At 35.0% G+C, this 21,049-nt stretch overlaps 4 protein-coding genes across 4 annotated transcripts; 2 read left to right on the top strand and 2 right to left on the bottom strand.

The window, feature by feature from the left end:
• Positions 1–8: 8 nt before the first annotated feature.
• Positions 9–4,306, bottom strand: GA2 (Terpenoid cyclases/Protein prenyltransferases superfamily protein). Its single transcript, XM_088812175.1, has 14 exons — positions 3,960–4,306; positions 3,608–3,669; positions 3,233–3,518; positions 2,962–3,142; positions 2,551–2,759; positions 2,346–2,466; positions 2,137–2,234; positions 1,864–2,051; positions 1,642–1,754; positions 1,453–1,551; positions 1,156–1,371; positions 942–1,083; positions 582–827; positions 9–484 (listed from the first exon to the last, which is right to left on the bottom strand). The coding sequence occupies exons 1-14, from the start codon at positions 4,045–4,047 to the stop codon at positions 155–157; spliced, it is 2,379 nt and encodes a 792-aa protein (XP_088668301.1). The 5' UTR covers positions 4,048–4,306; the 3' UTR covers positions 9–154.
• Positions 4,307–4,893: 587 nt separating this feature from the next.
• Positions 4,894–7,396, top strand: LOC105968803 (S-adenosyl-L-methionine-dependent methyltransferases superfamily protein). Its single transcript, XM_088812176.1, has 8 exons — positions 4,894–5,192; positions 5,468–5,693; positions 5,779–5,913; positions 6,019–6,241; positions 6,368–6,554; positions 6,657–6,841; positions 6,925–7,062; positions 7,161–7,396. The coding sequence occupies exons 1-8, from the start codon at positions 5,078–5,080 to the stop codon at positions 7,287–7,289; spliced, it is 1,338 nt and encodes a 445-aa protein (XP_088668302.1). The 5' UTR covers positions 4,894–5,077; the 3' UTR covers positions 7,290–7,396.
• Positions 7,397–7,436: 40 nt separating this feature from the next.
• ALIS5 (ALA-interacting subunit 5) lies at positions 7,437–11,248 on the bottom strand. Its single transcript, XM_012993474.2, has 8 exons — positions 10,413–11,248; positions 9,695–9,753; positions 9,514–9,588; positions 9,296–9,409; positions 9,105–9,175; positions 8,627–8,927; positions 7,824–8,113; positions 7,437–7,736 (listed from the first exon to the last, which is right to left on the bottom strand). Exons 1-8 carry the CDS (start codon positions 10,498–10,500, stop codon positions 7,682–7,684), a joined length of 1,053 nt encoding a protein of 350 aa, XP_012848928.2. The 5' UTR covers positions 10,501–11,248; the 3' UTR covers positions 7,437–7,681.
• A 773-nt stretch (positions 11,249–12,021) lies between these two features.
• On the top strand, positions 12,022–18,204 carry ALDH5F1 (aldehyde dehydrogenase 5F1). The gene is made up of 19 exons (XM_012993543.2): positions 12,022–12,279; positions 12,680–12,793; positions 12,900–12,999; positions 13,230–13,366; positions 13,440–13,550; positions 13,684–13,746; positions 13,840–13,950; positions 14,250–14,315; positions 14,404–14,481; positions 14,556–14,633; positions 14,780–14,846; positions 15,197–15,282; positions 15,457–15,489; positions 15,579–15,611; positions 16,040–16,140; positions 16,445–16,530; positions 17,341–17,447; positions 17,533–17,610; positions 17,867–18,204. The coding sequence occupies exons 1-19, from the start codon at positions 12,163–12,165 to the stop codon at positions 17,897–17,899; spliced, it is 1,599 nt and encodes a 532-aa protein (XP_012848997.2). The 5' UTR covers positions 12,022–12,162; the 3' UTR covers positions 17,900–18,204.
• The last annotated feature ends 2,845 nt before the right edge of the window (positions 18,205–21,049 follow it).

Below are 21,049 nucleotides of genomic sequence, written 5' to 3'. Positions count from 1 at the left end.
AATAGATATTGGCATAAGAAATCTGTGAGAGTTTCAGATCAGATAAATATAAAGTTATTAAAACAGAGCAACAAATTCTGCACTGATTAGTACTAATTCCTGCTCTCTCCCTCAAAAAAATTAAAGATTCATATTTTCCAACTCAAACACACTTTCAAGGAAAATCATCACTCAAAGGAAGTTCATTGAGAACAATCGGCTCGTTAATAATCGAATTAACAACTCTGATTAATTCCTGAGAGGTGAAACCGTCGTCTTTACTGTAAAAGAGATGCAAAACAGTGCTCATATGCCAAAACAAATCCTTGCAAGCTTTTGGAACAACACTACTCTTCTCTCCCTCCAAAATTAATCTCAGTAGCTCTCTCCTTTCTCTCTCGATCAATCCTTTCATCTCCGTAACAACGTCCTCTTTCGTCATTTCACCGCCACTTTTCGTTAAATACAACGACACCGCATTTAGTTTGCCATCTTTCATTTCTCTCTGCACAAACGGTTATTTTAGAAAAAAACGATTCGAAACAAAAAAAAATGCCATTTTTAATGTAGTTGCATGCGTATATTTATATATATAATATTACCTCGTAACCTTGAAAATCATTTAGAAGACGCCCACAAGTACTCATCAATTTGAATAGATTGTGATATTCGGAATCGTTGATCATCTTTTCCGAGAGCTTGGGCCCCACAAGATACAGTGCGGGCAGCACAATTGGGCCGAGAGCAAACGATACATACGCGTTTTTCATATATTCGTCCATTGTAGGAAGGGATTTTTCTCTATCCCATTCAGCTTCTTTCATCATGGAATACAGCAAATCTAGCCACTGACGGTAAAAACGAACGTCTTATATATTCAATTGGAGTAAAGATAGAAGACTATTTATTTAACCCGTTTTTATACAAATAAACGATGAAAAAAAGGTGAGGAGGAATCTCACAATCCTGATTAGATGATTCATCACGCTTCGTTCTTGTTTTACGAACCCTTTGTCTCCAATCTCACATATTGTGGTCTTAAGGGCCGAAAATATTATCCGAACATTCTGTGAGCAGCATTCTGCGCTGACATCAGCATCCCATCTGCAATAGTTAATGAATCGTAAGAAACTACTTCCTTTCGGGTGAGCAGAAAGAATAGGAATAGATACATACACTTCGACTAAATGAATTAAGTTCTTTAATTCTTCTATAGAACCTCCAACGTCAAAAAAGTCGTCCACCACTGTGGTGAGAACACCGTTTTTGGCCCACGACATACGAGCATCTGACAATTCGGGTTCGAAGAGAGTTGCTGCGGCGGAGAAATAACAATATGCTGACTTACTCCTTGCGAATTTCAGCTCGTCTAATTTGTTCTCTACTACCCATCTGCATGCGAATAAGTTTGTAAAACTAGGAAAATAAAAATAATTGCAGTTTTCATTTGCTCTGTTATTTACTGAAACGTACGTCTCGAGATCTTTGAGTTCTTGGCGATGTATGGCTTGACATTTGTTGAAGTCTTCTACTGACAGCAAAAGGAAATCCTTGTTGGCAAAATTTGGCGAACTAAATACCGGAGAAAAAAAAATAGTGAGTTCGATCGATAGAGAGAGAGAGTATACATTTAATAGAAACATTTAAACAGATAATTTTTACCAATACGAAGTTTTCCCGATTATTGTATTGTCTAAATTGTAATGCTCTATATTTCGCCGTTTCGAAATCCGATCCAAAGTTGAATAAAAGGGATAGTGAAGAGCATGGTACACCTGAAGAAAAAAAAATCTAATATAACCAATTTACTTATGTGAGGATTCAACTACAAGTACATATATATATATATATATATATATATATATACAAGGCATACATACATACCTCTCGGTCAACATTTCTACCACTAGATATTTTCTGCTCGAGTAAATGTTTAAGCCTCGATTTTTGTCTTTCCAAATCTCTCTCGTCTGGGGAGATTATCAACTCCGATGCTCTATATAATTCAAGAGTTGCATGTCCGTCTTTCGTATTACTCGAAAGGCACTCCTCCAAAATACTTGTTACCCGATCTGCATGGAATAACTGCAAATAATTATACGTACGGAAAAAAGAAACGAAAAAAAGAAAATCGGTGCTTGTGTTTCTTAAGTTAACCTGAAGTAACATTGTATCCGTTCATACGCAATAGTCGGAATGCAAGAGCACAAGTCGAAGCATCTATGAATATCTCTTCGTCGCCCTGCACCCAGCATCTTTTATGGTCTAATGTCAAGAGAAATATAATAATACAACCGTATAACAATGTAGAATAAAAACATGCAAGAATCGAAATATACAAGTGTATATGGTAAGAGAGTACATACTTGTATGTTTCATCCAACATAGTTTCGATTTCATTCCTAAAATACCGACCAATCCCCAATCTTTCGAGACTATCAACTGTGGATAGCCGAGAATATATATCTAGAGGGTAAACTGCAGGAACTGAAAAACGAAGAATATTAAACGTTGTGAATTTTTATTCTTGTATTGAAAATTGGAAAACAAGAAAGAATCGTTGAAGAATACCTGAATTACCGAACTTCGTTAGGGCCGATCGAAGGTAATTAAGGCAATCGGGATTAGGAAGGGCCGTAAAAACAGCTGCTGTTGTGGATGGAGAGTTGAAAAAAGATCCATTTTTTCTTTGATATTTCATTATCGTTTCCCCATCATGTAATTTTCCCATTCCTTCGGCAACATATGCCAAATAAGCTTCTTCCCCCTTCGATGAGTGGCTGTATAGTAAGGGAGATCGTATAACAAAAACGTAAGATAAACAATTTGTTCTTACCAGAGTTTAACGTAATTTTACTCGATCATAAACTTTTACAGATATAAAAATATTGGTAGTTAAATTCACTTCAAAACTCAACTCTACTATAGTATATACCAATCGCTTCCGAATTTCATCTTCGACATCATAAGAGCAAAATTTACCTTTTAAGCTCGAAATCCCTCTTGTGAATCAAGTCGTTCAACGTATTAGCCTCTAAACGGAGGTTCAAAAACAAGTCTTTGGCATAATCGAGCATGGTTGGAAATATGATATCAAATCCAATGGGAGAAATTTGAGAGTTTTCGTTAGCTGAAGCGAAATTCGACTCTATAAACCGCACACCTGAGATTTTTTTTTTTAACGTCAATCAAAACTGTCGAAAACTTTATATGAATGTTTTAACTGTTATGATAAAGGAAACACGTAACACACCTCGATTAATTTGTTCTTCGCCGACTCCCCATTTTTTAAGTGCAAGAACACACGCTAACGTAGAAGAAAGAACGTCCTTTTGTAATAAAGAATGGTGATGTGGGCGGGCCCACGAGCCATTACAGCACTGGTTTTCGAGCAGCCAATTCAGACAATTTGGAAAACATGGCTCTTGTGGAGAATCCGGAGAAGGGACCATAGCAACCCATGCCGTATCGAATGTTGAAATTGAAATTTCGGCCTTGCGAATCAGCTTCGATATTCTTTCTTTGGTCTCGTCGAAGCCCTGATTATATTTAATCGGCTTCAATGTTTGGATGTAATTAATATAATTTGAAAATTGAAAAGATTTAAGACAAGAAAAAGGGGTTTTACTGAAACTGATGATGCAGCTACTCTGGGTGATGTTGCTCTTTGCACTCTAGTTTCCACACATGCTGTTTAACCAAATTTTGCAGTTATATATATGTTAATAGAACTAGGGTTTTACACACACACAAACACACACACACACACAAATGTACAGGCACAACACCAAAACCCAGAATCAAGATATGCCACTGATTTTTTTTTCTTCTAGTATTGAATCTTTCTGCAAAAAGTTTCGTGATTAAAAAAAAAAAAAAAAAAAGATGGCATCTTTTTAAACCCTTTAGCTAATTCTCACAAGTGAAGAACAATTTTTTTCTCAACAAAAAAAAAAAAAAAAAAAGCAGAAAAGAATAACCTGAAATAGTGGGGGGAAAACAGGGGTTTTTCAAATGCGATTCATTGCGGCCGAAGAAGAGAGAATTGGAGAGATGAAGAAGATGCATGACGACGTCGTATGGTTAAAAACTTCACCTTTTTTTTTCTTCTTTGAAGTTCACTGAATAAGAGGAGAAAAGGATCGGCATGAAAAATAAATAAATAAATAAATAAATCAAAAACCCTGTGTATACAGTATGGTATGTGGGTCTTTCACTGTCGACAAAAATCGGGAAAGGTGTCACGGCGAGGAATCAATAATCCCAGATACGTTTTAATTATTATTTATTATTATTATTATTAAATAATTCCAATAAATGGTAGCATCTGCAGTCCCACTTTGTTCTTTTGTTTTTTCTGATTTCCTACTTCATTTGGCTCATATTTCTTTAATGGGTTCTTGCATTAAATTATTCTACAGAATTTATGTTCAGCCCTTTCCTAATTATAATACAGAAAATAAATGATTGTATTTGTTTTTGGTAATTTCAAATTGTTTTGCAAAATGGGATTGTTTTATTTGACTTTATCTATATAATATAAATATAAAAATCATTCCGTATTTGAAGCAATGTAGTATATGTTTATATATATCAATTGTCCAACATTAATTTTAGAATATATAATTAGGATTAATATTAGTAATAGTATCAGTATTAATTACAAGTTGGGACCAAGAATATACTTACATTATTTGTATACGAAATTTCAATCGCCTATTCTGGCTTAATTAATTACTTACATCGTCTTTTGGACTTACTATTTCGATAAAAACAATTTCTAATAAAATATTTATTTTTATAATAAATATGTCCTTGCATATGGGCTGCGATTAACTGAATTAACAGGCCCATAAATGAGAGCCCACACATCACTGCATTCAACAATTCTGTAGATAAACCACATTTCTGTTCAAACAAAACCTCAGTTTCACTGTAGAGAACTGCAGGGAACACACACATATATATATATATATACGCAGATGAGCCATTGCAGCAGAAGCAAGTTAATGGAGAATTACTTACAGAATACATACATACCTATGAGCACGATTACGTAGAAATTTATTCACTACTACTTCAGCTGAAAAGACAAAAAATGGTTATCGGAAGCCGCCTCCTCATGTCACGAACTCTCTCTCTCGCCGCCGCACCGCTCACCGCCGCCGCGACCACCACCACCCTTCAACAAATCGCTTCTAATCACCCCAAAGGTAGTATTAGTTTTCGCGCATTAAATAATTGCTTCCTTTTTATTGATTGGTTCTTCAATTTGTGTGTTCAATTTAAGAAGTTTGTAATACTTTGGTTCGAATTCGTGTGTTGGATTGGTTTCTATTGTTTGTTTTTACTGAATTTTTCCCAGTTCCAAATTCAGTCTCTAGGGTTCCTTATTTTTTTATTTGGCAATTAATGAAAAAACAAACACATAGACGGTAGACCTAGTCTTGCATGTGAATTGATTTACATGAAGAAATTGAATTTATAGGTCTTGCAAAGGTTGTGCTGAAAAAGGGGAAAACTCAGCTCTTCAAAGATGGCAGCCCAATGGTATACAGTGGTGCAGTTGATCGAATAATCGGTAGACCTCCTCCCAAAACAGGGGATGCAGTCTTAGTCACTGATGGCACAGAAACACCCATCGGTTGGGGCTTGTACAATTCCGTTTCTATGTTTTGCGTTCGCCTCATGCAGCTCGAAGATGATGCATCACGGTATATATGTATACACACACACACATATAACGCACGTCGGAAAAATCCTCATTATTTAGTTATTTATATTTGTCGAAAATTTCAGAGATCCGTCATCTGTCCTGAATGTGGACGCACTTCTCGAGAATAGGATAAATGCTGCTATTGAATTAAGAGAGAGAATAGGACTTCCTTCAGCTAAGACAAATGCGTATCGTCTTGTCAACAGTGAAGGAGATCGGTATTTATTCGATACACTTTTTTTTAGCTCTAATTGTGGTAACTGTGGATTCTTATTTATTTACTGTGATCATATATATTTCAAATAATATGGATTCAAATGCAGGTTATCAGGCCTTATTGTCGACATATTTGGAGACAAAGCGGTGATTGCTTCTTCTGCAGCTTGGGTTGAAAAGTACAAGCAACAAATAAAAGCTTGCATCAGCAAAATAGAAAATGTCAACCATATAACTTGGAGACCATCCATTGATATCTTGAAGGAAGAAGGGCTAGATTTATCCGACTCGGGAGATGTAGATTTATCAAATTCTCCCAAAAAAGCTAAGGTAAAAGTCGGAAATCACTACCTTCATGTCTTGTTTGGCTGCTAAGATATCTTGCACAAAATTTTGTTCCACGTGATAATGCTATTACATTGTCTTGTTATGCTCGTACATGTCTGCCTCAGCCAGGTTGTGGAGAACGGGATTTCCTATCTAGTCTCGTTGGAGGGGCAAAAAACGGGATTCTATGCCGACCAACGTGACAGCCGCCAATACATATCATCGATTTCGGAGGGTAAAAAAGTACTCGATATTTGCTGTTACACTGGCGGTTTTGCCCTAAATGCAGCAGGCGGTGGTGCTATTAGTGTCACCGGTACCTCCACATCTCTTACTTTTTATCATCACAACTCGATTTTGTATATTATATTTATTACTATTCTATCTTGTCAATACTATTTTGTTGCCCTTGTGGAAGGTGTCGATTCATCTTCTCCTGCTCTTGACATTGCCAAGGAGAACATTGTTCTCAATAACCTCGACTCCAGAATAATATCGTTTCTTAAAGAAGATGCTACTTCTTTCATGAAGGGTGCAGTCTCTAGAGGTGATTCTTGGGATATAGTTATTTTGGACCCACCGAAATTAGCTCCTAGTAGAAAGGTATTTCGCATATTTTCGTTTCGGCTATTGTTTAAAATAAAATAAATAAAAATTCTCTACTTACGATTTTGTACTTGTTTTAGGTATTGCAAAGTGCATCTGGTATGTATAGGAATTTAAACTCCCTGGCGATGCAAATAACAAGAAAAGGTGGACTTTTAATGACATGTTCGTGTTCTGGAGCTATGACTCAAAGTGGGACGTTCCAACGAATTCTACAGGCAAGTTTCCCACTCCATTTTTTTCTTGGATTTAAATTTTCAGACATTATATTGTAAGAAAATCTGCATTAATAATATTATTTTATTTTCCTTTTCAGGGTGCTGCATCAATGGCTGGTAGAAAGATAACAGTTATACGTAGAGCAGGAGCAGGTGGTGATCATCCTATTGATCCTTCTTATCCAGAGGGAGAATATCTCTCCAATGTTTTACTTCGAGTACTGTAAATTTTATTGCATTCTTGTATTTCAAAAATAATATATCACAAAATTTTGCCATTAAGAATACCAATTATTTGTAATTTATTAATTTAAATGGGATCATTTTATCGAAACATGGCTGGGGCGTGAACTGATCGAAGTAACAGAAAATGGTTTGCGAATTGATGAATTATAAATAAACAAATATACAACTTAAGTTCATTCAAGGCAAGGCAAGACTCAAATTTCATGTCTAAAAGTATTACAAAAGCTTATATGATCAAAGGTTAATAATAATAATACACACATCTTACAAAAGCTAAGAGAAGAGCAGAGCAAATTTTGTACCCATTGTAATTGAGTAGTATCCGTAGAGGGTAATATCCACGTGGGAATGGAAATACACTCATAAACTAGCATTAGTGACCCCCGGGATTCCGATTCCACGACAGATAAGACGGGTCTCCAAGTTGCCTGAGTCGTAAAAGCATACTATTAGCAATGATTTAGATGGTAGTACAATGGATTAAAAAAACGAAAGAAAGAAAAAATAGAGCATACCTTGGTTTAATTAGATAAATGAGCATGAAACCCATGGCCAAGCAAAAGCACAATCCACCCACTGTGAGATACGCGATGCCCATAAAGTCGTTCTTTCCTCCTAGCCAGCTGGTAGTAGAAAGAACCAGTTTCTTCTTACCGTTGAAACTGTAGGTGTTGTAATTGTTCTGTAATGTCACATTAATGACATCACCGGCTTGAAGATCGGTTTCTATTTTCCCGTACAATTTCCTAAATGTTGGGAGGGCGGCAGTTCGCATCCAAACAATGAGGTCCTCTTGCTCACTCAGCTGTTACATGACCATATACAAAACATGCATAAGTAGTTAGAAAACAAACTCCGAAATCGAATGACGCTACAATGTACTGCATATCATCTGTCATTCAATGATTACGCACAACACCAAAACAATGTATTATTTTCGGCATCATGAGATCTATACAAGCTGTTGCCTGATGGACCTTATTATTAAGAATTGTATAAGGGAATAACTTCCAAACCAGAAGAGCAGAAATATATGCATGTCGAAATTACATGTTCTTTCTACCTCAAAAGCAACCCTCTTATAAATAATTCGATACACTTAAAATGAAGTGAATCATTTTCACGTGAACCTAGATCTCACTTAAATTATGTAAGCAGTAACACACTGCAGCATTTATGGAAATGCAAGGCTATAGAATGATGTATGATTTTCAATTAAAAAAAATACATATATATCATATTAACTGCGGAAAAAAATATGTTCTTTTTGATAAATAGCAAGTAAAACTACATATATATATTACTTTAGGGGGCTTACTGGTATTGATTCATTAAGCTTTGCACCACCTGGTGCGGTGCCATTCTGAAAATTTTTGGGGAAGACCCCTTTTCCAAATTTACGATCCCTATCACTCTGCCACGAGATGCCTCTCTTGTTTATGCCCAATAATTGGTTATTGCGTGTGAGGCTGTAAGTATCATTGAACATACTCCACGCTATAAGACCACAAGGAACTATAGGCAGTCCATCTGGTGTGGTGTCTTCAGGACTACAGGTAGATATGTCACGCTCACTTCCAGGGTTTCTCAGCTGCTGATCACTTCGACTCTTCACATATCTAATATTCACCAAGAAATTCATAAAACGGCATGATAAACTGAATTACAGACACCACTTGAGGAGAAAACAGAGTAAGTACTTGATTGAACGACATATATAAAACTAACATCCAATATTTCAATCCAATGAAAGAACAGTTGCCAAAAGGAAATTAAAAAAGATTGGAAATTATTACCTGCGATGATTCTGATAGAAATTGTCGAGCTGGTAATACACGTAGATTGGCTGCTTCATATGTTTCGTAACCTGACAACGATCAATCCATTATTCAACTGAATTATTAAATATTTTATGTACAAATACAACTACATGATGAGATGCAACAGCCAGAGAAGCAATCAGAAAATGCTGAATAGGGGGACTCACCGTAATAATTCTGTTGCACGTTTTGTCTGCTTGGCTCCAGATAAACCCGGTCTTGTTGTTTCTTGAATCTAAAGGAATGCATTCAGTCTCATATCGATCGATAATTTCAACAACCTGGTGGGTAGAAACGAAATTTCAGTCACTAAAACCCTTGCAAAGGGAAGACATAGTTTAATTTAAAACAAAGAAAAAAAAATGTATGGTGTCTTGACGCGTACATCTCGAGAAGCAAAGAGTGATACAACTCCGATGGGAATGAAGACAACACTAACTAGCAAGAATGCCGAGATCACCTGTACCAAAGAGAGTGTATAAGAGGGAGCAACTACATTTTTTGGAAAAATAGTAGAGATTTGTGAAGGGGGAGCAAATGAATGTGAAAATACTTTAAATACTTACCCATTTAGGAGTCAGAATAGGTTTGCACGCGGGAAGTTCCTGCTGAGTAAACCTTGAATCTGAGAGCACAATTCAAAAGAAAAAATAAACTCAATTCATAGCCTCGGTCCAATCATATATCTGAATTGATTGATGCTAGATAATCCTGATAAGAAAGCCAATCAATGCATTCGAAAGACGACAAAGGAAATTGGTCAACATTATTAAACAAGAATCAAGCAGATTGTACAGTTCAAACTCACAATCTTAACATTGTTTTCCAATACTGTAATTTAAGAAGCTCCAATGGAAATTCGGGTTGTTCCAACAAAAGTGCTCGCCGCACAAAAGTCAATTCTTAAACTTTAATTTGTTTGATTCACATACAACATATACAAATCATCGAATGATCAAAAGAAGCGGTGCCCCAAAGTACAAAAGCATTTCTTCAATTAGTAAACTCCAACAACAAAAAGATCAATTCCTTTAATTATCCAATTGAAGACTAGTAATTTAAACAGACAACTAAACAATATTCATACTACTTAAAGCCACAAACATTCCATATCGGTATCTCACAAACAAAAACATAGACAATCAACCATATGCATACCATTTTAAGCAATAAACATTCCGTATCTGAATTCCAAAATTTGAAAAAAAAAAAAAAAAAAAAAAAGTCAACAAACGCAAAACTATTTAAAAATTGTTTAGGGTGGATTAAAGGAAAGGAATTTACACTTGGGTCGCTTCGAATTCCTTCTCGGAGCAGCGGATTCGGCCGATCCGGGTGCTCCAGCACTGGATGACGGAGTACCCGAGTTCATAACTAAACCTGATTTTTCTCTTTCCTTTTTAATTTCCCCCTTCTTCTACCTCCTCCGACAACGGAATGCTAACAGAGATTTCAACCAAAGACGAAAAGGCGGATCAAACAGGAACGCAGAATTACACAAAATAACGGCGAATCTCGGAATCGGAAAACTTCGATTTCGCCGAACAAAATATGGAATCGAAAATTAGAAAAAAAAAAAAATTGGGTTGGGTGGGAGAAAGACAATTGTGGGAGGGTTTGGTATAATAGAGGAGGGTGGGGGAAGCTCTTCTTCTATTTTTTCTCTCACACTCTTTCTCCTTTGACTTTGAAATTTCTTCGGCGTTGTTATTTTCACCACACCAACAAACAAAATTAACAACAGAGGAAAAATTCTGCGATGCGTTTAATTTTTTTAATTATTTTTTTCTGTTGATGTAATTAAATTAGGCGCAGGCGGCAGGGGCGAATAGTCCACTCCGATTCCTCCCCCCTCTCTCTCTCTCTCTCTCTCTCCTCTTTCTCTCTCTATCTCTCTCTCTCTCTGGAATCTAGAAGAAAGAGAGCCTGAAAGAGAAGAAGGGGGGGAATGGGGGAGAAGTTGGGGAAAGTTGATCGCAGGGGTAAAGATGGAAAAAAAATTGAAATGTTGGACTAGTCAAATTTATTATGCTGCAGTTTTGAACACGTTTTCTCCTGTGTTGTTTCCCCGACGCTGCGGAATTACCTTATTTAGTCCTCCCTCCCAACTACAAATCTGTACTTTGTCCCCTTCTAATTATAAATTTTTTTAAGGCATAAATAAATAAATATATTATTTCTTTTTACATTGTATATTTGTATGGCTTATTCGACTAATATTTCCTATTGAGGTCATCACTTTATTAATTGCTAAAAAAATATCCCTGGTATTTATTCATTTGGTAACTTACTGCCAACCCTAAGGTAAGATTAAATTAAAAAGAAAAAGAAAATCATTTCGGGTAATTACATTCACCTCCCTCAATTATGAATTTGTTTACATGATCATCCTTATAATGTTAAATTCAACATAATCGTTTACATTTCGTGAAATATTCTTTGATTTGTACTCGTTTTGTGCAAAATTGCAGTTTTTGATGCACCACCATCTATTGACAAGTCAAGAGACACATCATATTTTAAAATGTGGAGCTCGAATGGGGTAAAATATGTACAAATTGTAGAATATTTCAGACAATTCCACTAAATTTGACACCGTAGTGAACATATAATAAGATTCATAGTTGTGGGCGGTGTAATGTAATTATCCAAATATGAAGGATTGTTTCGTAATTTAATATTACTTCAAGATTGGCCGTAATTTACCATTTATTAATTAGTGTTAACAAAAATCTTCATATGCTACATTCTTTTTAGCATTAGATAGAGAGATTAGAAAAAAATTGATTAAAGAAAAAAACTTAAATTGGGCCGGGTCAGATGTTTTGCTACACGTAGAAAAAGCCCAAATAAAGAAAAGGGATTTTGGTAGAAGAGGACAACCCATTATTGTAGTCGACATCAATCATTTATTTATTTATTTATTCTTTTTTTTTTTTTCTTCAGAGATATTTATTTATTCTTCTAACTTTAAATAAACTCCAGCAATAATTTCGCTGCGAGAGTGACGAAAGTGTAGACACTTGCAGAGCAGATGGGTTGGACACGCATAGGAATGGCGTATCGCCGCTGCTACGTCAGCTCTCTCTCTCCTGGCATCTCCGCCTACACTCGACCGCGCTCCATTTCTGCTGCCACATTTTCTCGTCAGGTACTCTACTTCTGCTCTCACTCGCATCCGCTCCGCTTTGTTATATATATCAGCCGCTGTAAGTATCTATCTAGTTTGAGTCGGATCTTCTTCTTATTGCATCAAATTGTTGAAATTGAGAATGATCGCTATCGATTGTTTGGAAACTGAGAGCTAGAGTAATTAATTTTGAGAGGAGATAGTATCTTCACTTATTTTTGTATTTTGTTTCCTTTTTTATTTGGGGGAAGTTTATTATTATTTGATTTTGAAGCAGTGATCTGATTATTCGGTGTAGAATTTGTTCGAATTTTAGTCGATTTGTCCAGTTGAATTCTACATTTGATTGCTTGTATTTCACTCATCACTTGTTTGTGATATGAATTTGATACTAAGGAGATGTTGATTTTGATCATGGCAGATGAGTTCGGAAACAGAGAGTGTTGCTGCTCGTCTAAACAGTTCGGGGTTTATCCGAAGTCAGGGTCTTATAGGAGGGAAATGGATTGATGCACATGACGGGAAGACTATTGAGGTTAGGTCGTCCAGGTTTTGATAACATCAGAAGGAAAATACATTAAAATTGTGGGAAAGTGTTAATGTAAGCAATAGTGGAGTAATATTACCATCTTTTTTGACAGGTTCGCAATCCTGCTACAGGTGATCTTATAACAAACGTTGCGTGCATGGGTGGAAAGGAGACAAACGATGCAATTGCTTCTGCACATGAGGCATTTATTTGTGAGTTTGTTCAGACAACTTGACTATGTGTTGATATTTTGATGAGTGAATTGATTTAAAATAGTATTTCGCCGTCTTTGGATTTTACCTATTTATTTTTGTTTATTCTTCTTTATGGTGGAACGAAGTTGAGTTTCGGGTAGTCTAATTATTTTTATTTTTCTTTTTCTCTATGGTTGAACCAAAATTTGGGTTATATGATAAATCTTATCCATTAATATTAACTGAAGCTTGGAGCAAGGTAACTGCTGCTGAAAGGAGCAAGTGTTTAAGAAAATGGTATGATTTGTTGATGACCCACAAAGAAGAGCTTGGACAACTTATGACCTTAGAGCAAGGAAAACCTCTAAAAGAGGCCATTGGGGAGGTACATTGTTCTCTATATATCATTATTCTCTGTTTTTTTTTTCTTAGAGCATTTATGAATATTCAGTTTACAGGTTACTTATGGGGCGAGTTTTGTGGAGTTCTATGCCGAAGAGGCTAAAAGAGTTTATGGTGATATCATTCCAGCGACATCACCAGATCGTCGTTTGTTTGTCTTAAAACAGGTGAAGTTTGACCTGGCTTCTGGTAGCCTTATTTCTTATTTTTTGTATTTCTTAACATTAAACACCCCTCACATTTCTTACCATTATTTTTTGTATCCTTGAGTAATATTAATTAAGGAATGTTCTCTTGCAGCCAATTGGTGTTGTTGGTGCAATTACACCCTGGAATTTCCCTTTAGCCATGATTACGCGTAAGGTGTGTTGGAATTACCGTTCTATAGTTCAGTGATTTCTTGTGTTGGAGCTTCATTATATCATATAAATGGTGGCATCTTTGTTTTGATACCAGGTTGCCCCTGCGCTTGCTTGTGGATGTACTGTTGTTATAAAACCCGCGGAATTGACCCCGTTGACTGCATTAGCAGCAGCTGAGCTTTCAATTCAAGCTGGGATACCGCCTGTAATTCTTATTCTCTAGCATTAAAACTACATAAATACATATGGCGTGTTAGTGTTGTCATTCATAAACTGTGCCCATTCCTTTCTTCCAATCTTGTTTATCATTTTTAAAGTGACTCAATTTAATTTCAATTAGAAACATTTAACATGCACAATTGTCTAGTGCATTGTTCTTTATGGTTTCCCTATATCCCTGTTACTTACATTGCTAAATGAGACATAATTTATGATCCTTATGTATTAAAGCTTGGTTTTGTTTGCATTTGTCTCATTTTCATCTTATGGTTTTCTGCACGACAGGGTGCAATCAATGTTGTAATGGGAAATGCATCTGATATTGGCGATGCTTTAATTGCAAGTCCCAAGGTTCTTAATGCTTAGCTTTCAAATGTGGTTCTGTGAAACTTTGAACACTAGAACATATAGACTTTAAATGTTTCTGAATTTTTTGTAGGTAAGAAAGATTACATTTACAGGCTCAACAGGTGTTGGAAAAAAATTGATGGCAGGTGCTGCCGCGACTGTTAAAAAGGTAGGTGGTGAAGATGCTTGCATTCTTGTAGTCATTACTGTTTTTACTAGTTTATTTGACAGTCGAATGTGTAGGTGTCCCTTGAACTTGGTGGAAATGCACCCTGCATTATTTTTGATGACGCAGATCTTGACGTGGCTTTGAAAGGAACTGTAAGATCAATCTCATTTTCTGAAAATTTTGTTTACCGTGGGAGAATTATGAAATGGGTTTTTTTGGGTCAGCCTCGAAGTTTAATACTGATTTGAATGTTTGAACAAACCAGTATGTCTTACAGTTACATTGTTTACAATTGCAGCTGGCAACTAAATTCCGTAACAGTGGACAAACATGTGTTTGTGCAAATAGGATACTTGTGCAGGAAGGTATTTTACAAATCTTGTAAATTGTAACTTCTGTTCTTTAATCTGATTGGATTTGTACACAGGTGAGTAGGTTTAGCTGAGAGTTCTTAACATGACACATGCTTTATTCTTTTCTAAAATCTGGAGGAGTTAAGTTGCGTTACAAGATAACTGATTCTCATACTTCAAACAATTGTTGAAGTATCTTTTTGAAATTTGTAATTTGAAAGGAAGCAAAATGCATGATAGATTGCAATTTTTAATATATCCATCTCTGTCTTCATTTCTTTCTTTCTTATCATCTCTCCAGTTTGAGTATGTTTTGACCTTCCGGTTATTCCCTTTCATCATCAAATTCTTTGTCGTTGTAGGGATATATGAAAAGTTTGCAAATGCCTTTTCAAATGCTGTTGGGAGTATGAAAGTTGGTAATGGCTTCGGTGAAGGTGTGGTACAGGTACTCATTAGCTCAAGTCACTCAAATTGTCACTAACTTGCTAACTGTTTGGCTTTGAATTGAGTTACTGTACTATTACATAACTGGCATTGATCGTGTATAGTTACCCTTCTTCATAACTGGGGTCAGTTACCAAAGGACATAATTTGATGTTTATTTTCATATTTCGTGCAGGGCCCTTTGATCAATGATAATGCAGTGCACAAGGTATCTTATCAATTTTACATCCAATTCATGTTTGCAAATCACTATTGCCTATTATAGTAGAAGTTAACTTCTTTAGGATTGCCTCACAGGTCGAATCATTTCTGCAAGATGCCATATCAAAGGTTTGTTCGTTGCTTATGTGGGATTATCGCTGCTATGATCAATTCTTCATGAGAGACCACTATTCTTATTGTCCAGGTTATTGAGAGGTTGGATGTGAATGCTCCCAAATCTAAGTAAATAGTTATATTTCAGTCACACGGGCTTCTGGACACGTGAAATTATACTTGTTTGAAATTCATATAACTCTTAAAAAATTGCATATGTTTAAAAAATCTGGGGGAGTTCTCTTCAACTTTCCTGTGCTAGATGATGAATCCGGGATACTTGAAGTATGAACTTTGTAAAAAGCTCCTTAGAAATAGAATGACAGAATCACTAGAGTCCAGGTATGACATATTGAGTAATCCAGAAAACGTTCAAGAGGGTATGACATTGTATTGATTGATTGTACTGCCTTGCACTAACAAATACACCTTTCTGGTTGAAGGGAGCTAAAGTACTGACTGGGGGCAAGAGACATAGCCTTGGAATGACTTTTTTCGAACCTACGGTGATAAGTGGGGTAAAAAGTGACATGCTGATATCAAGGTAATTCTAAAAGCTTGATGATATCCAAAATCCAATTTTTACATTTATGCTCTTTTGAGTTGCAGTACATATAGTTTTAGGTGATTCCAAAAGTTCAATACTTAAAATAGTTAGAATTTAAGTGGCTATTGTATGTGATTGAATTGCTTAATTAGTGTTATTTGGCATGGAGTTTATGTATAAATTTATCCCCCGTCTTCTTGATGTCATGAGGTGTACAAGCCTGGCCACCACATTATTGGTTCTATAATTCTGTTGCACGATCTTCTGATTCAAAGAAGTTGACTATTCTTTTTCATTACAGGGAGGAAGTATTTGGACCAGTTGCACCCCTTCTGAAATTTAAGACAGAGGAAGAAGCTATCCGCATAGCCAACGACACTAATGCAGGTATTCTTGATGAACCTTCTGTGGTCAAATTTGAACATAATGAACTTTTATTTGTTGGAGCACTTGCCCCAATAACACTACAATTGTGATCCTCCATTTTAAAATATGATACGTACAATTTATTCTAAATACCAATTTATTATTTAAAAATAAATAAAAAAATAGGACAGTAAAATTCAATATTTTTGTAATAATGCCTACAAAACAGATAATATGTACATATATCATATTGTATATATGGTGGTAATTGTACTACAAAAAGACGGTGTAAGCTTCCTGGAATTGCATTGTTGCAATAATTATATATCACTAATGTTTGTTTAATCAACAAGAAATAATTATCTTAATCTAAAACACCTTTGGAAGAGATAATGCAGCAGCAGCATCCATAAAAACAATTCTGCATCTTAGCTGTAATGTCTATCTCAGATGGACCGTTGAAACCTTGTAAAATTTTAATGTAATTTAGACATTAAACCAGATGTTAATTGGATCTTATAAAGATTCTTAAGCCGTCAACTTAAGCAAATTAATCTGTATATTAATTTAAATGCCTGCAAAACTATGTCCTAATGTGAACCTGTCCAGTTGTTTCCGAGTGTTTTCAAGGCATCCAGCATGTCCTAGAGACGACATTCCAAATAATCCAGGAAAAATAAATAATTACAAATGGTTACCAGTTAATATAGCTAATAATTGAACACCATACTCATTATTTGAAACAGCAGGCTTTGATTAAGGTAAATGCTGAATGGGACTAGAACCCTATTGTGTCTTTTGCATATTCAAAATACCGTATCTGTTTTGTAGGCCTCGCTGCATACATGTTTACGACAAATATCCAACGGTCTTGGCGTGTCTCTGAAGCTCTTGAATACGGACTAGTTGGAGTTAACGAAGGACTAATTTCAACCGAGGTGGATGTTATTTATAATCACTGTACTGGATTCAGAACACAAATAAATGTTTTATCTGTCACTAATCATCTTCCTTTTAATGCAGGTGGCTCCATTTGGAGGCATGAAACAATCAGGTCTTGGCCGTGAAGGATCAAAGTACGGGATGGATGACTATCTCGAAGTACGTAAATTCTCTCTTTTTTTTTCTTTCTTTCTGTGCATGCAACTAAATTTCGTTCGTGCAATTTTTTTGCAACTCCTTTGGGTTTTATTATTGAGTGGCAGTTCATGCCGACAAAATAAATCCTTGCATTGTCAAACCATCTTTAAGTCATCATGATTAGGGAATCGTTATACTACGAATCAAAAAAATTCGAAATTTCGAAATCTTGCACTATCTAATATATGTTCCGATGCAATTTTCTTTTCAATTGCAGATAAAGTATATATGCATGGGAAATATGGGCTGAGCTGAATTAAAGGTTTGAAATCATGCTCCCGCCCCTTTTTAATCGTCGGCTTCCTACTCAGAATTTTCGAGATATGTAAAGAAATAAAGAGAACACTTTAATAAAGAAGGTTGGTAAGGTGTTGCATGGTCGATCCGCGGAGCAGAATTCAAGTTGGATTAGGCAGAGACAGTCTTGTATGATAGATGAGTATTGGAAAAGATACTTGCTCCATTAGTATCTAAATAAGTGCCTATTTGTACTATCCCAGGAGACAATTGCTTTATGTTTTTATAGCCTTGTTTTATCGCATGAATTTTGGAAAAGCCCTCACCCCACCCCCACCCCTTTTGGATGACGTCACCGATTAAAATTATTCAATTTTCAATATCCCTCCGAAATTTAAATGAAAAAAATGGTGCAGGATGACGGCGATGAACAAATTAAACGACATCCTCAGTTGCCGATATCTATCGTTTCTGAATATTTCTTGTCTATCCGAATTTATCCGGTTAGGGGGGTTCGGGTGGGGGTGGTGCGGTGTTAAACCGCTACAGAAGACTTGTTTAGTGTGAGTATGGATAAATTTCGTTTTGGCTCTTTCAACAAAAAAAAAAAAAGAAGGATCAAATTGAGATGGTCCTGGACGAATCTGATTCTTGCAAGAACCGAGTTGACTCAGTTTTCATGTTGGACTCATTTTGCAGGTAAAAAAAGAAAAGTTTCAAGAGATGAAAGAAGGGATAAGGTCCCACCGATTCACCGCAAAGGAATATATTCATTTTTAGGAATAAATTCGGGGGGAAAAAAAGAAGAGCATATAAAGATGCTTAAAATTTAAGCAAACAATGCCCAACCAATATCCAATCCCACCCGCTTTTGCACTAATTTGTGGTTTTAAATATTGAAATCAGCAACTAAAAGTTAAACCTCAACTTTTAAGTGCATATGCTTTGTTATTTGGACAGCTACCTCTAACGTGATACTCTTAATTAACTTAATTAAAAGAAATTAATTAATTAATACGTGCATGCCTTTTTTCTAACTAAAGCTCTTTAATTAATCAATTTATATAAATTTAGAGTCGAAACTTCAAACGTACACAACCAAAGAAACCACTTTTAATATATATATATATATATATTCTTTTCATTTTTAATTTTAGAAGTATATTAAAGAAATTTTGAATTTTAAAAATAATAATAGATTGAGGTAGCCCATTTTTTTAAAATTCTTGATTTGAAAGTGATCTCTCAAATCAAATCCTTTTCCTGGGAGCTCCACGTAGCATGAGTATGACATAAATTCCCATGCTAATTGTACCATGAAAATATAAAATTAGTACGGTTAAGTGTCTACTTAACGTAACTAGGTTAATTAGTGAATCATTAGAAAGTTTAAACATTTAGAGGGAAGAATCTTTACTTTAATTCTCGACGAAGGAAGAATTTATTCCTTCTAGAGAAAGAGGAACAATCTATATATATATCCTTCTTTAAGTATTTGTATTGTATCTCTCCTCCTTACTTTTTGTATAATAAATCATAAACCGCAAGTTGATGGAGTAAGAGAGAACGGTTTCATTTGATCTGAGTTCGAAACCCTTGCCAATATTTTATAGGTCGAGATCGTCACACATGATTAGTCTAGTACAATTAAGTACATCTCTCATGCAGTTTGTAAGTTACACCTATATATGCCCCGATTTAATTGTGCATGTATATATAGTAGCTCGTTCCCCGGTTTTAATCATATTAATAAATATATACTTGGAAAAATATCTAGATTTCATTTGCATTTGCAGTCATAAACTAACATGGTATATGTGTATTTTTTTTTAATGTAAATTAAATTGATGTGGGTGAGAATAGAAAGAAGTAAATATGACAATCTTGTATTCCACAAAAGCACTAGAGATAGATATATATATATATATATATATATATATATATATATATATATATATATATATATATATATATATATATATATATATATTCAGCCTCCAACAAAAAATTAAAGCTCTGCGATGCCTTTATACATTGATCTTCACGTCCCAGCTCTACACTTTTTTCTTCACCATAATAAATAAATTACGAAATTAATTCGTAAGAATTATTTCATTTTATTTATTTATGTGTTTTAAATTCATGAGACAAGTATATTGCAATATTAAAAAAAATTAAAAAATTAAAAATTAAAAAAATCCGAAAAAAGGGGTCGTACCACGAAAGAGAAGAAAAGAAGAATGCTTTAATGAAAGAAAATGAACTGGTCCTGGCCTAGACTATACTACTACCAAGACAAGTTTTAAAGTGTTACACTTACATCCAATTCCCCATCATTACATGCCATGCAATCCCCCCACTTGCATATACAATATTATATATAAACATTTATAATAATATTAGGGTTCTTGAATGCATATATGATGCACTTTTCTTTTTGAGATCACAAAATGTGTACAAATCCTACACACACACATATTGTTGTTTGTCAATTGTTTGTGTGTATACTGTGTATATGTAGGGGTGAGAATCGAACGAATCCGATTGAATCGAATTCACATTTTTTAAAAGAAAAAAATGTAATATTTTTTGAGTGAATGACTTACAATTATGTCCGAAAACAAATCCAAAAAACCAGGAAATGATCAGCATTATTGTTTCGTGAAATTAGAATGAAAAACAAAATCGAAAATTTTGGATGTATAGGAAATGGTGGAATTCGTGGATTTTTTTTCTATTCACATTTAATATAAAATACGCAATAATATTGATATTATATATAAATATAAGTTTAAAAAAAAATTGGAATTTTTCAGAAATTAAAATTCGACTGACCGGAATGTCTATATAATTAATTCCGATCAAAATTGGCACATATGCGGGAAAAAAGGCGGTCTGATCAATTTGTTTTCGCGAAAATTGGAATTCTTCGGATCAAAATTAACATGGAAGATCTATTACAAACCCTAACCGTAAATATCAGTTACTCACCATCTGCGGAGAAAACATTTACAAATTACGTAGTTAAGAGATGTGAACATGATTATTAATTAAATGGTAATGATCATTACACCTAATGAAATGTGTGTGTGTGTGTGTGAATTCAAGAAATTAAAGAGCTTTTTGCAAAGCAAGGCCTATATATATCTATACAATTAGGAAT

The sequence above is a fragment of the Erythranthe guttata genome, chromosome 13, assembly GCF_056151865.1.
Source record: "Erythranthe guttata isolate IM_541 chromosome 13, IM_541, whole genome shotgun sequence".
Lineage (NCBI taxonomy): Eukaryota > Viridiplantae > Streptophyta > Magnoliopsida > Lamiales > Phrymaceae > Erythranthe > Erythranthe guttata.
Note: the sequence above shows the minus strand (reverse complement) of the source record. Positions and strands in the feature narration are given on the sequence as shown.